This window comes from Poromitra crassiceps (assembly GCF_964638095.1).
Source record: "Poromitra crassiceps genome assembly, chromosome: 11".
NCBI lineage: Eukaryota > Metazoa > Chordata > Actinopteri > Beryciformes > Melamphaidae > Poromitra > Poromitra crassiceps.
In genome coordinates, this window is record NC_139643.1 from 17,244,215 (window position 1) to 17,260,517 (window position 16,303).

The following is a 16,303-nucleotide window of genomic DNA, read 5'->3' on the forward strand; positions in this document are numbered from 1 at the left end:
ACTGTTTCTCCATTAGGATTACCCGTCAGTGCCCCTGGCAGCAATTCCACTGACAGCACTTCCTCTGGCAGCAGTCGCTCTGTCAGCGATGACTCAGGTGTGAACTCTTATGCCGGGCTACATGAATTCAGCCCGATAATAAAATGATTTGGTCCATCTTTAGTCTTGTAGTGTGACATCATCAAAGACCAGCGTTGTGCTTCCTAATGAACTCATCACGCCCTTTCACCTTTCTCAATCAGGGTTCAAATATCTTGGAGTAAACATCACTCTGTCTTTTTCTGTGCTTCTATCTGCTAATTTCACCCCCCTAATGTCTCAAACCATATCTGACTTTCAGAGATGGAACAGTTTGCCTCTGACTTTAACCGGCAGAATAAACACTATTAAAATTACTGTTTTACCAAAGTTTATGTATTTATTCCATTCAATTCCATTGTTTCTATCAAAGTCATTTTTTCAGTCTAAGTTTGTGTGTGTGTGTGTGTGTGTGTGTGTGTGTGTGTGTGTGTGTGTGTGTGTGTGTGTGTGTGTGTGTGTGTGTGTGTGTGTGTGTGTGTCGGGGGTTTGATGTCCACTGTGCCTGTCTGTCATATAGTAACTACCTGCCAACTTGATCACTGCAGGGTATTTTTTTTGTGACCAATTTATATCACTGTTCTGGGCAGAAAGCCAGATTGATGGATTAATAGATGATACCTCCTGTAGACTAACATCTGTTTGTTTGTTTGTTTGTTTGTTTGTTTGTTTGTTTGATTGATTCACAGTGACAGGCGGCCCAGGCGAGACGAGCAAACTAATTGGTAACATCATTTCTACCTGTGTTCTACTTGCTAATTTTATCCATTCATTTACAACCCCAGCATGTGAAGAATTCCCAAATGAAAAGTCTACCACTTTAAAGGGATAGTTGGGTTTGTTTGAAGTGGGGTCCTATCAGCTAGTTCGATACACTAACTTAATTAGGTACAGTGTAACGAGAGCCGACACTCAGAGCAGCAGCCAAACCAGCTTTTTCTCTGTAAGTACGTGGGGTCAACAACTAAAACGTAATTTAGCTACGGTACCTAAAACAACACCCACCTAAACAAATCGATATCTGTGTACATGCACGCTCTATTTTGACAATTTTCAGCGCTTTACTTTTCCGCCAAACAGCAGTTTCATTCGGCACTGCTTTTTCTCCCAACCATACAACTACCGTATTCCTCCGCTAAAAGCCTGCACAGAGCCGCAGCACTGGATTACTCCGCAGATCAGCTGTCATTTTGGGTTATTTTATTTCTCCCGGTTTGTTAGTGAAGACACAACAAATAGAATACACAAACGAAAATATGAGTGATTTTGATAGCGAGGATGATATGCCATTCACCTTGGTGACAACAAGAGGATACAATTATGAACCAGAGAGAATACAGAAGAGGAACTTTTGCAGAGAGTGAACAGGCAGAGAGATGCGCCTGCTGCCTAAATGCAGGGGTGCCCTGCAGACCTTTTTCACCATTCCCAGGATAAATTGTGGAAAACGTCCCAGACCAGAGAGGCCAGGTGACTTGTTGTCTCTAAAGTAAGTCAGTGTTTTGTCTCTCTTCTAAGCCTTCCTGTTTTGTAAACCGCGGCTCTGTGCTCTGTGCTGGCTTTTAGCGGAGGAATACGGTAGTTGTACGGTTGGGAGAAAAAGCAGTGCCAAATGAAACTGCTGTTTGGCGGAAAAGTAAAGCGCTGAAAATTGTCAAAATAGAGCGTGCATGTACACAGATATCAATTTGTTTAGGTGGGCGTTGTTTTAGGTGGCTAAATTATGTTTTAGTTGTTGACCCCACGTACTTACAGAGAAAAAGCTGGTTAGGCTGCTGCTCTGAGTGCCGGGTCTCGTTACACACTGCGCCCAGCCTGCAGACCACTGTACCTACTCCAGTTAGTGTATCGAACTAGCTGATAGGACCCCACTTCAAACAAACCGAACTATCCCTTTAATAATATGACACAAACTTGCACAAATTAACTGAGTTAATTAACTCATTGAGTGCCATGGACGTCTTTCGACGTCCAATTAAATAGTGACGTAGAGTGCCACGGACGTCTTTCGACGTCCAATGCGTTTTTTGACGGTGGGACGTCGATCAAAGCCTTCCGCAGCTCCTGTACAACTATTGTAGCTATTGGAGGTCTATAACCTATTTTACAGAACCCTTAGGTGGCGACAGTGCTCTCCAGGTTAACAGAAAGGCAGAGAAAAACAGAGAATAAGTCGTTGGGGAAACGGAAATCGCATCGCATCCGTATGCATCGATATGCATGAAGCGTTTTAACGTTAGATGTGCCTGCAACAGGCAGCAGCCAATCTGCTCCCACAATTGAGCTCCTCCACTGCTGCGACAGCCCATTCGCATGATCATCGTTATTATTCTCAACTGGAAGCATACAGTAGTAGCCGGTGACAAACACACGCGGAAAAAGCTGGATGTCGCCCACCCTTCACAGTGCAGTCAGAGCAAACTCAGCAGAGAGCCACCTCCCATACAGGGAGGAGTGTGCAGTTGAGGCGAGGCGAGGCGGGGCGGGGCGGGGGGGGGGTGCAGAGCAGCACACAGCCACACAACACCCAGACAGACCCAGGCAGCAGGACAGGGTTGGCAAACGCAAGCCAGAATATCCGATGCCCACCAGCAGCAAGAAGCTGCAACCAGCAGCGCACGCAGGGGCCAGCTAAAATAACCATATATATATGGTTGCAGCTAAAAATATTATTCTGCCAAACAAAATTCCCTGGCCTCACTGTTTTATTGAAGGAAATTATTTTTGAGGTGTGACTACATCAGAAAATTAGCTTCAGAGTCAGTGATGTGTTTGAAATGTTTAATTTCACAAAAGGGCCATTATCTCAGCTTCTAGAAAAAAACTGCTCTTTTTTGTTAAATCAAGCTATCTTCTCCGGCTGATAACTGAAGAACGGAAAATGATATCAATAAACCTGTTTTTGCTGATGATAGAAAAGAGTCTAATCGTTCTTTTTGCGTGTTCATTGTTTACATAGTAATATCACACAATATTCTGTGGGCCTCGAGAAATCACTGAAAAAAGCTCTGAAACTCTGGCACTGGGAGCGTCCGTTCTCCAAAAGTGGCTGGCACTCAATGAGTTAATTAAGTTTTTGCCTTTAAAAAAAAGTTACACTTTGACAGGCTGTAACCTCTGTATTTTAGCTATACTGAATGGACTTCAGATATGTTGTGTTTGTTTGTTTCCAAAGTGAAAAAAGAGACATAGCATTTTAATTGATGATATAAATCTTTATATCTTGACAGGTTATTTGCAGATGGGTGAAAGCAAAGGCTCTCTGCTTAGTCCTGTAAGTGTAACACTGAGCAAATGTGTCCAGCTGTTCATTTGTGTTTGAACTGTTTCTTCATAGCAGCAAATGACAATGCGGACAAAGACGCTGACAAATCCAGCAGGACCAGCAGTGACTCTGGTGAGTTCACAATTTCTCAGCTCTGAAATTATTTCATTGTAATACTCTTTAATGGCACCGTAAAAACACATATGTGATGTTATTTGCAGATGAGTGAAAGCAGAGGGTTTGTGCTCGATCCTCTGAGTGTAACAGTCAGCAAATGTTTCCACCTGTTAATTACTGTGAAACTGTTTCTTCATAGGAGCACACGTCAGTGCCACTGACAGCAATGCCTCTGGCAGCAGTCGCTCTGTCAGCGATGACTCAGGTGTGAACTCTTATGCCGGGCTACATGAAAGAAATAAAATGATTTGGTCCGTCTTTAGTCTTGTAGTGTGACATCATCAAAGACCAGCGTCGTGCTTCCTAATGAACTCATCACACCTTTTCACCTTTCTCAATCAGGGTTCAAATATCTTGGAGTAAACATCACTCTGTCTTTTTCTGTGCTTCTATCTGCTACTTTCACCCCCCTAATGTCTCAAACCATATCTGACTTTCAGAGATGGAACACTTTGCCTCCAACTTTAACCGGCAGAATAAACACTATTAAAATGACTGTTTTACCAAAGTTTATGTACTTATTCCAATCAATTCCATTGTTTCTATCAAAGTAATTTTTTCAGTCTTTAAATAAGTTGATTTCTACTTTTATCTTGTCTGGTAAACATCCGAGAATTAGTAGTTCTGCTCTACAGGAATGCAAATTGGCTGGTGGCCTTGTGCTTCCAAACTTCTTATACTATTATTGGGCAGCTACAGTAATTCTCATAAGTTAATATTTTGGTTCCATTCAGCGAACACGCCCTGAGACCAAATCATGTGCTTCATCTACATCTCTTTCTGCCCTTTTATGTTCCTTCAATGTCTCTCTCTCATTATACAAAAACACAGTTGTCCTCTCTTAAAATTTGGTATCAATTCTGACGTCATTTCAATTTCTCTTCTGCCTCAACTTTAGGTCTGTTTCCTGCTTCTTTAGACTCTCCCTTTTCTTTATGGAAATTCAAAGGAATCATCTCCCTTTGTGATTTATATCAGGATAACATATTTCCTACTTTTCTATCCCTTTCAAGTAAATTTGACTTGCCACGTTCACATCTCTTCAGATATTTTCAGATACGTCGCTGTGTAACCTCTCAGTTCCGCTCTTTCCCTTCTTTCCCAACTCTGCTTCCTTGGGAGGAATTACTTCATCTTTCACTTGATCAGAGATCACTTATTTTTCAGATTCACTCCTCCATGATGTCATTTAATAACAAATATGTTGTGAAAGCTAAATCAGCCTGGGAGGAGGAAATAGGTAGTGAGTTATCTGATGATTGGTGGGCTGGAGCAGTTGATTGGGTTAGTTCTACAATGATGTAGATGTGTCCCCTGGTAAGCCTCAAGGATAGAATGGCTAGGTTACAGTTTGCAAAAAAGTAGGCTAGATGGAAAAAAGGTTTGATGGACAGATGAGACAAAGATCAACCAGTACCAGAGTGATGGAGAGAGGAACATGTGGAGCAAAAAGGAACAGCTCATGATCCATGCATACCACCTCATCTGTCAAACATGGTGGAGGTGGTGTTATGACTTGGACATGTATGACTCCACTCCACTGAACCTGGCTCACTTTTGGTCACATGTCCCACAGGGAGTTAGACAGCAGACTCTCAAGCAGGAGTTTTGCTTCCACAAAATTATTGTTGTTGATGTCAGTGCCGGCGGCAGCAGCAGGATGTATACAGAAACATCTTGTCTGCTCAGATCCAAGTGAACATCTCGTCTACTCGGATCCAAGTGAACGCATCAAAACAAAATGGACGATGCTTCACCATGCAGCAGGACAGTTCTTGACTGTCCAAGTCAATCACCAGAGCACAATGAGAATGAGCTTTTAGCTTTCTGAAGAGCAGAATGAAGGCAAAAAGCACCCGAAACAAGATGGCTGCAGTACAGGCCTGGCAGAGTATCATCTGAAGTCTGTGGGTTCCAGACTTCAGCCAGTCATTGATCAGAAAATATATGCAACCAAATATTACAATTTCATGATAACTATAGTTAACTTTGTGTTAATTACTTTTGCTCCTTTAAAATGGGGCATTATGTATACAAAGGGCTTTCGTCACTTCCTACACAGGTCACCTGATCTGAATGTAAATCAACTAAAAGCTGTCAGTCATGAGCTGACATTGTTTAATTTAATATCCAGTGTCCTGGAGTACCGAGCCAAAACAACAGAAAATGTGCCACTGTCCAAATACTTGGACTGCACTGTGTAGATAGACTAAAATCAAATACTTATGGACTGCACTGTGTAGATAGACTAAAATCAAATACTTATGGACTGCACTGTGTAAATAGAGTAAAATCAAATACTTATGGACTGCACTGTGTAGATAGAGTAAAATCAAATACTTATGGACTGCACTGTGTAGATAGAGTAAAATCAAATACTTATGGACTGCACTGTGTAGATAGAGTCAAATAAAATACTTATGGACTGCACTGTGTAGATGAGTAACATCAAATACCTATGGACTGCACTGTGTAGATAGACTAAAATCAAATACTTATGGACTGCACTGTGTAGAGTAAAATCAAATACTTATGGACTGCACTGTGTAGATAGAGTAAAATCAAATACTTATGGACTGCACTGTGTAGATAGAGTAAAATCAAATACTTATGGACTGCACTGTGTAGATAGAGTCAAATAAAATACTTATGGACTGCACTGTGTAGATGAGTAACATCAAATACCTATGGACTGCACTGTGTAGATAGACTAAAATCAAATACTTATGGACTGCACTGTGTAGAGTAAAATCAAATACTTATGGACTGCACTGTGTAGATAGACTAAAATCAAATACTTATGGACTGCACTGTGTAGATAGACTAAAATCAAATACTTATGGACTGCACTGTGTTGTAGATAGACTAAAATCAAATACTTATGGACTGCACTGTGTTTTAGATAGACTAAAATCAAATACTTATGGACTGCACTGTGTAGATAGACTAAAATCAAATACTTATGGACTGCACTGTGTAGATAGACTAAAATCAAATACTTATGGACTGCACTGTGTAGAGTAAAATCAAATACTTATGGACTGCACTGTGTAGATAGAGTAAAATCAAATACTTATGGACTGCACTGTGTAGATAGAGTAAAATCAAATACTTATGGACTGCACTGTGTAGATAGAGTCAAATAAAATACTTATGGACTGCACTGTGTAGATGAGTAACATCAAATACCTATGGACTGCACTGTGTAGATAGACTAAAATCAAATACTTATGGACTGCACTGTGTAGAGTAAAATCAAATACTTATGGACTGCACTGTGTAGATAGACTAAAATCAAATACTTATGGACTGCACTGTGTAGATAGACTAAAATCAAATACTTATGGACTGCACTGTGTTTTAGATAGACTAAAATCAAATACTTATGGACTGCACTGTGTAGATAGACTAAAATCAAATACTTATGGACTGCACTGTGTAGATAGACTAAAATCAAATACTTATGGACTGCACTGTAGATAGACTAAAATCAAATACTTATGGACTGCATTGTGTTGTAGATAGACTAAAATCAAATACTTATGGACTGCACTGTGTAGATAGAGTAAAATCAAATACTTATGGACTGCATTGTGTAGATAGACTAAAATCAAATACTTATGGACTGCACTGTGTAGATAGACTAAAATCAAATACTTATGGACTGCACTGTGTAGATAGACTAAAATCAAATACTTATGGACTGCACTGTGTAGATAGACTAAAATCAAATACTTATGGACTGCACTGTGTAGAGTAAAATCAAATACTTATGGACTGCACTGTGTAGATAGAGTAAAATCAAATACTTATGGACTGCACTGTGTAGATAGAGTAAAATCAAATACTTATGGACTGCACTGTGTAGATAGAGTCAAATAAAATACTTATGGACTGCACTGTGTAGATGAGTAACATCAAATACCTATGGACTGCACTGTGTAGATAGACTAAAATCAAATACTTATGGACTGCACTGTGTAGAGTAAAATCAAATACTTATGGACTGCACTGTGTAGATAGACTAAAATCAAATACTTATGGACTGCACTGTGTAGATAGACTAAAATCAAATACTTATGGACTGCACTGTGTTTTAGATAGACTAAAATCAAATACTTATGGACTGCACTGTGTAGATAGACTAAAATCAAATACTTATGGACTGCACTGTGTAGATAGACTAAAATCAAATACTTATGGACTGCACTGTAGATAGACTAAAATCAAATACTTATGGACTGCATTGTGTTGTAGATAGACTAAAATCAAATACTTATGGACTGCACTGTGTAGATAGAGTAAAATCAAATACTTATGGACTGCATTGTGTAGATAGACTAAAATCAAATACTTATGGACTGCACTGTGTAGATAGACTAAAATCAAATACTTATGGACTGCACTGTGTAGATTGAGTAAAATCAAAGCACTAAAGTTTGTTTGTTTGATTCACAGGGGAAGGAAAGGACGAGAAGGTTCCACTAACGGGTAACAGCATTTCTACCTGTGTCCTACTTCAACTGCTATTTTTATCCATTCATTCATAACTACAGCATGTGAAGTACAGTACATGACATTAAAATAACTGATGGTCCTTTTATGGAATAACTGGTGCCTGAAGCTTTTGCCTGAGGAATGAACACTTTGACAGGCTGTAACCTCTGTATTTTAGCTAAAGGGATACGGCAACTTTTCGGGAGTTTCGCTCATTTGCCATAACCCCCATACATAACCACGATACACAATGCCTTTACCGTCTACAGTGAGCTACAGTCATCAAGTTATGGCTCATTTCCACCACATATACCAGCACAGTACAGCTCTACTCGACCTGGTCTTACTCGGCTCTACTTGATATAGACTCTGTTTCCATAGCAAGTTTACTCGCCTCCGCCCACACCTGGTCGTCATAGCGACCGCATATCTGCCCTCCGCCCATAGCCGAAGTAGCCTATAACGTATAACGTTAAAATTAAATCCATACACGGAACTTTTAAAACTGGTTATGAAATACTGGTGCCTCTAAATGACCTACAGTGTACATGGGCAAATGTGACAATCGGCTAGGAGAATGGATATAACTTTGTTGTTACTCAAACTCACATGCATGCACTGCGCGGGGGATGGGAGTACGCTACGGGGAGAAGGGAAGCCTCTACCCCGGCGGCCTCTCACCAGGCAAGACCGCGGCTTCACTAAACCCCCGCCTCCGGCCTAGCGGAGCCGACGCAGCACACAACAACAAAGGGCTTCCCGAGGAGCGGACTTTTTCTCTCTCAAAACAATTGAAAACCACCGTCATGTTAAAGGTCCCATTCCGTGCAAAAGCTGTTTTTACTTGTAAATGCATATATACTGCTGTCAGCCCTCCCTGTAATGAGTGGTCACACGCTCAGAACTGCCACAGTTGGATTTGTCCCTATCCAGCGTCCCTCTGCAGTCTCCTCCAAGCCACACCCCCAAACGCTTCGTTTGCCCAGAGGGGAATCTGGGGGAATTGGGACGTCACTAGCTTTCTCCTGCATACTGCGCGGGTCTCTCTCACACAAGCTACCTGCACCATTTAGTCTATAGCCACAAAATTAACACTTCTAGCTGGAGCGACGCCAACTGTACGTGATCCAGCAACTGCAGAGGTGCATTCGGTAAGTCTAGGCATTTTGAGATGTCCTCTTTAGCGTAGTACCGTTATGTTAACGATAACTCGCAACCTAGCGTGCTGGTCCACAGACGCTAATCTGATTGGCCGCTGGGAGCCTGGGGCGGGCTCTCCCTCAGCGGCCAATGGGAACTGTTAGTTCTGAATATATTATAGAAACAGGCCATTCTTGGGAAGCGACGAGATGAGGAAGTGAGAACTCCGTCACAACAAACGGGGTTGCTATATTTTCAACAGATTAATCCAGAATCATGTTTTATGGACCAGAGACACACGTTTTTAAGAGGTTACAGCTGCACGAATTGGGACCTTTAAAGCTGAGCAAGGAGATCGATTTTATTTCACCAGAGCCGAAGGCAGCAACACAAAAGACTGATGGAAATAACAAAAGAGAAGGTAAGCCCCACTAAACTGGTATCCAGCATTGACAGTAGATACAGTAAACAGGATTCTGCCTGACCAATCAGTCGTCTGCAGTGTTTTCACGTCACCGTATGGTACCGGGTCCACAGCGCTGGAACCTCAACAAAGCAGGGACCAAAACTAGCACGACTCAACCCGGGCTCAACCCGTTTTTGATCGGTGGAATGAGACAAAAAAGCGAGACGAGCTGGGCGGGGCCGTGCTGATACCAGCGGTGGAAATGGGCCATTAGTATCGCCATAGAATGGAGGCTAATGGTACAGCTGTTCAAAATCACCAAAAACACACATCTCACAGTGCCAAAATACATGTTGTGCTTCGGGTACTCACCAGGAGATGAAATATTAATCCAAAATGCAGAGAATCGCTGTTTTTTTAAGGAAAAGAGATACAACGGAAATATTACTTTGACCCATCTAAAATCACGTGACTCATGTCACATATTTACATTACAGCCCCGAGCCAAGTAGCCTACAACGACGCTGGGCTCCACTACAACAGCATTTAATGTAGGAAGGCTAAATTAGCAACAGGCGACACCAGAACCAGGTCAGAGACGGGTCATGAGTCACATGATTTTAGATGGGTCAAAGTCATATCTACCATGTATCTTGCGCATTCTGTGGTCGGTCGAGTTGTTGTCATGTCATCATGGTGTCTTTGTGTCATTAATAATCTAGATTAATTTGGTTATTTTTCTATGGGTCTTTCTTGTGTTTTCCCCCTAAAAGGGGGCGAGACCATGCGCCGCCTACAAAATGACGTATTGCCGATCTATCGTATGGTTGGCATTCAAGTGGTCATGTCGTGAACATGCGCGGTTAGAAGCCACCGAGGCTAACAATGTAGCTACCACTAGCTAGCGAGCGACTAACTACGTTAATGCAGGAAATGCAAAGGCATGATGACCGAGGAAACAAGATGAGACTGTTGAGAATATCAACATGTTTGTTCCTCAGACATATAAAATAACTATGAAAAGATCTATACAGCTAAAAATGTCTATTTACTTTCCATCCATTTTGTGAAAACGTCACAGACACGTCACAAGTCGTGAGCTTTGAAGCTTTCAGAAAGATTCCACATACCAAGTCGTGAACACATGAGGGGGCCGTTCAGGTGGATTTATGTATTTATAAACACGAGCCCACTTGAATGCAGCATTAAACCGACCCAGTCTGCTCACCCAGGAAGGATGACATCACTGATGACATCATCACTGATAACATCACTGATGGCATCATTGCTTGAGTGTCATCACATCATTAGGTAATTAGGGCAATTACCTAATTAAAAAATCTGTCTCCGTCAGGTCATCCACACGGGTGCTCTTTACACTCTGCTCACTCACTCACAAACGGACACTTCTCATTCTTATAGTTGGCAGATAGTTATTTTAATGTTTCCAGTGTGTATGTGGAAAATAATGCCTTTGTCCCCCTGCAGGCCCCGAAACAGCCTCTGACCACAAGCAGAACGGAACAGTGGAGGTGGAGATGGTCTGAACTGTCTCCAAAATAACATCATCTCCATCTGAGAACACCAAGCTGAGCTGAGCCGTCTGAAAACAAGCAGTGCTGCTGCTGACCTGTGCCTATATTAGAATTTAAAGCAGTGTTCTTCGGTGTAAAGACTTTGGGAGATTGGCCTGTTGATCAGTGTGAGAACATAGACACCAAAATCATCCAGCTTCATGTAGGAGATTTTTACATAAAATGATATAAAATACTACTGAAGTAGCAGGGACTACTTTCCCTGTTTCCTGCTCAGGGACTACAGGTGCAAATTAGCTCTTAAGCTAACCCTGGCACATTTACATTGATATTGATGTTGATTAATGTGCACTGTCCCTGATTAAAAAAAGAAAAAAATTTTGGAAGTGAAGGTAGTGGCTGATGGGAGACTCACTGTGTACAGCTCAAAATCACTGCTCAGTGGATGTGGTTTCTCACCTGAAATAGTTCCAAAAATAAACCTGGCAATAGTCATCTGTTTTGAATTAGTGATACTTCATATTTATTGGCCATGTAATAATAAATGCTATTAATTTGGCATTAAAAGTATGGATAATGCTAATAGCATACAGTCACTTAATATAGTGGGCTGATTTTGGTGTCCATGTTTTATGTCTATGTACAGGCAAGTTGACCAACTGGCCAGTTTCCCCCAAAACTCCCAGTATTCCTTTGTCCCATGATGATTCAATTTTGATGAAAGTTAAATTAGTTAAACAGAATGAATTTGAAGACCCAAGTCCTCACAATACTGGACCTTGATTGGCCGACAGCAGCAGCAACCAATCAGCCATTGTGAGGTGTTTACCAGAGTTAGTCTGAAACTGACTGTAAAAGAAAGGGTGCGTTTTTGAAAATGCAATAACTTAAAGTTTAATCTCCCAAAAGAAAATAATTCAACATAATAATAATAAACATACATACGGTAATAATAATAAATAATACAATAATAATAAACATGTCACATCACTGGCTTGCTATGGAAGCTAAGCCGGTCTGGCTGTAGTCAGACCAGTAGGAGGTGCTCTTCCCTCTGGTCTCATGAATAGTCTCCCCAATGCCCCAGGGCAGAGACAGTTACTCTGTCCTGTGAGTGAGCACCGTCCTTCAGATGAGACGTTAAACTGAGGTCCTGACTCTGTGGTCACTAAAGACCCCATCAAGACTCTTTGCAAGAGTAGGGGTGTAACCCCGGTGCCCTTTGGAGTGTAACCCTGATGCCCTGGCTAAATTTCCACACAGGCCTTCTTTTTATCATGGCCACCTAATAATCCCTCATTACTTAATTGGTTCATTCAGTTCTCAACTCTCCACCGTGATGCTGATCTGATGTGTGGTGAGCGTTCTGGCTGCCGTGCATCACCCAGGTGGCTGCGACACATCTGTGGTGGATGAGTTGAGTTCCTCATACACACACACACACACACACTGATATGTAAAGGGACGGGTGTGGCTCAGGAGGTAGAGCGGGTAGTCCACTAATCAGAAGGTTGGTGGTTCGATCCCCGGCTCTTCCAGTTCGCATGTCGAAGTGTCCTTGGGCAAGACACTGAACCCCGAATTGCTCCCTATGGCTGTGCCAGCTCCCTGCGTGGCAGCTTGCCGCCTTCGGTGTGTGAATGGGTGAATGTAGGCACATTGTAAAGCGCTTTGGATAAAAGCGCAATATAAATGCAGTACATTTACTATTTCCATTTAAAGCGCTTTGGGTGCCTTAAAGCAATATATAAATCCAATCTATTATGAGACTTTTTATTGAAAAACAATTTAATATTTTTTTTATATTGTACAATTGCAGCTGATTGCATTCTTAGGGTTACCTGATTTACATCCTGTTAAAAACGGGATGCTGTGTGTGTGTGTGCATGTACATATGTGTGTATAGTATATAGAGCTCAAACCTGGGCAACCTAGATGTGATTAAGTTTGATCAGTATCATTCAGCAACAATATTACACTTTCTAGGCCATGCTTACATTGGATATTGAAGTGATTGATGAGCTCTGGAGACATTGCTCTCCTGTGTGTTTCCACTGGAGCAGGAGGACGTCCTCATAGTCATGTCAGGCACTGTCAGTGCTGTGCTGCCAAGTCCAGTGAGCTCAGTAAGCACTGTCAGTAAACTGAGACAAAACAAACAATACATATCTACTGTATCTAAACTATGTGAATAGAACAATTATAAATGAGGGAAAGAAAGTGTAATATTTGAGCAGATGTGTGATTTTGCTCATGATTCTTCTCATCCTGATCTTATTGAGCTAAAAGTGATCTTTTTCTAAATGACTTGTTGATGTAGGACTGTAGACATGTTTGAAATGTTTTGAAATTGTGCAATCGTAATTTAACTTTTGTTAAAGATGCCTGACAGATATGACTATTATGAGAGATCAAATATTAATAAGTTCTCCCTTTTTGGGTTTGACGATACAATTGAATTGCGTTTAAATGATCCACACAATGAAACACCCGCCCACGTGTGGTCTGGTGGTCACTTGTGATTGGGGGAGATTCCCCCTCCTCTAGTCAGGAGCCAATCAAAATGGTTTTAATGTGTGAAAGCATTAAAAATTAAATCAAAAACAGCACTCACAGATGTCTATAAAGTTTAAACTTTTAATGCGCACAGCAGCAGTATAGTACAACGGACGCGATTCAGCCTCACAGGCTTTCCTCAGCGAGGAACGCTGAGGAAAGCCTGTGAGGCTGAAACGACAGACATCTGTGAGTGCTGTTTTTGATTTAATTTTTGAGATTTTTGGATCGGCACCCAGTAACCTTCTTTAAAACGTTGGGTTGAGCACGCCAGTTCGTTGATTAATGTGTGAAAGCAACAAATACCCACAGACAATAGGGAAAAGATCTTAGTCTCATACATTTGTGTTTGTATAGTATATAAGATTTATGTTGATAGTTTTTGTTTTACTGTTTAATTCTGTTTACTTACTGTTTAAAGCCTTCAAGGAAATATGTGCCTTCTTTTTCTGTGATGTTGAGCTTGAACCATACATGACCTAAGTCATGTTTTAGATGTGTGTGGTTCTCAAAGTGGGGTCCAGGGACCACCAGGGCTCCTTGAGGGGGTTCCAGGTGGTCCCCAGCAAATGGGGGGTTCCAGGTGGTCTCCAGCAAATGGATGAATTGTTGGATTCACTCACTAAAGTGCGATGGAAATAAAAGTAACACCACTTGTTTCCTTAGAGGGGTATATATCTGTCTATTTTACTTGATTTGATTCTTCTAATGTCATGGATTTTGCTTATTGTTCTTTTACATGAGCTTTATATTTTTATTGTAATCTTTTTGGTTTGACATGCGCTTTTTTAATCTATCTTATCTCAAGTACTTTGAATTGCCTGTGTAGCAAATGGCACGTCCTGATATTGCAGTGTTGGTGGTGTTCCCAGACCATATTTTCTTCCTAGTATGGGCCAGGATGACCACGCCCCAAACTCATTTGATTGGTCGCCACGAAACTGCTTGTTCGGAAGAAGACTTCCTGAAAACATGCACCAAGTAAAAAAGATGTGGTTGAGATTAGGGTTAGGTGTTTCGTTTTTAACCACGACACCACGACCATACCCTAACCAAATTGTTGTACTTGCCTAACATTAATGTTTTAAAATAAGAAAAATTATTGCGGCGCCCAATCAAATGAGTTCCAGGTGTGGTCATCCCAGCCCATACTAGGAAAAAAAATATATCTGGGAATAACACCAACACGGCGATATCAGGACATGCGGAATATACAGTAACACTTTATTTTACAGGTCCAACTACATATGTATACCGATACTGTGTAATAACATTAGTGTTCATGTATAATTACATATAGTTCATGTAGTTACCTATGAACTATTTGTAATTAGACATGAACACCAATGTAATGTAAGCTCTAATTACACTATTTGTAATTAGAGATTGCTAAAATCCAGGGGTGGATTAGAGCCACTGAACTTCTGATTGCAAAGCACGCAGCTTTAACCACTCAGCCACCAGGGCTTTCTGACTTTCATTGTGGAGTTTGAGAGGAGAACGAATGTAATTATTACACAGTTACATTGGTGTTCATATGTAGTTATATGGACCTGTAAAATAAAGGGTTACCAAATAATATACTATAAAAAAATTAACCTGCCTTAAAAACCATTAGCCTATTTAAGAAGAATTATCGTTTTGATCATAGTTGTCTTTTATCTCTCTACCTACAATACAGTCGTATGATTTTGGACAAAATCAAATTGAACAGAAAATATTCTCATATTTGGGTCAGAGAGACAAAATCTCATCAAATGTAATGTTGGTCTGTGGATCTAATGTGGACTAAATGAGGGTTCTTTATGAAAAAAGTTTGAGAATCACTGGTTTAGATTGTAAGGAATTTGATTACAGCAGGAATCTGATTGTATAATAAGGTATGTTATTTTATGCTCATGGGTTTTAATAAAGCAAATTATTGCATCATGTGGATTGACGTTTGATTTGATAAACTGAACTGAAGAATTTAGGTAGCTACTTAATCTCCAAGGGGCAAATTCCTCTGTTTCAGCAGCAACAACATACACATAGACAGAATATAGCTTACTGCATAGATAGATAATAAAATATGAATAGAACTAAAAATAAGAAATATGCGTAGCAGTGAATATAAATTAGTGACATAATTGGTCTATCTAAGCCTCAGAAATACAGTATAAATGGTAAATTTAATCTCTTATAACTATTACTACTATACTCTAATAGTGCTATAATACTATTATTACTACCACTACTTACTCAGATACTGATAGGCTATATGAGGGATCAGCCGAGCAGCATTTTGGTAAACAAACCGCGTCACTGGGTGGCAATGGCAATGGAACCCTATGCGTGAGCGTGAGTCTGAGTGTCTGACTCTAGCCGGCTTTACAATTTGAAAAAATGCGACAGTTTACACAACTTTAACACGACATGCATAATTATACATCAAACTCTTGAGCTAATTCTGCTCTCACTCAGAATGTCAAAATATAAGCGATGTGATGTATAGTTTTTGAGATATTAAAGTTTGTTTGGCACAACTCATACTAGTTAACTGCTGCGGGGTTGCGCATTTTTGAGTGGCAGTGACGTCCCGCTGATTCGTCCTATATCTCTCTTACATTTTTATGCCTCCGCCAGCGATCCGGATCCAGGTTGTCCGTC

At 40.7% G+C, this 16,303-nt stretch overlaps 1 protein-coding gene across 15 annotated transcripts in view; it reads left to right on the top strand.

The window, feature by feature from the left end:
• The window catches only part of LOC310785519 (class I histocompatibility antigen, F10 alpha chain-like), a 370,829-nt gene that overhangs the window by 13,944 nt on the left and 340,582 nt on the right, over positions 1-16,303 (top strand). For 3 of the 15 annotated variants that reach the window (XM_083646627.1, XM_083646618.1, XM_083646626.1), the window contains exons 9-12: positions 17-97; positions 768-803; positions 3,419-3,475; positions 3,660-3,681. In XM_083646627.1, coding sequence (XP_083502753.1) covers positions 17-97; positions 768-803; positions 3,419-3,475; positions 3,660-3,681 — 196 coding nt within the window. Of the gene's footprint in view, positions 1-16; positions 98-767; positions 804-3,415; positions 3,476-3,659; positions 3,726-7,978; positions 8,012-11,051; positions 15,581-16,303 lie in introns of those variants that run through there. The other 12 variants (XM_083646628.1, XM_083646629.1, XM_083646630.1 and 9 more) reach the window with 12 other exon arrangements.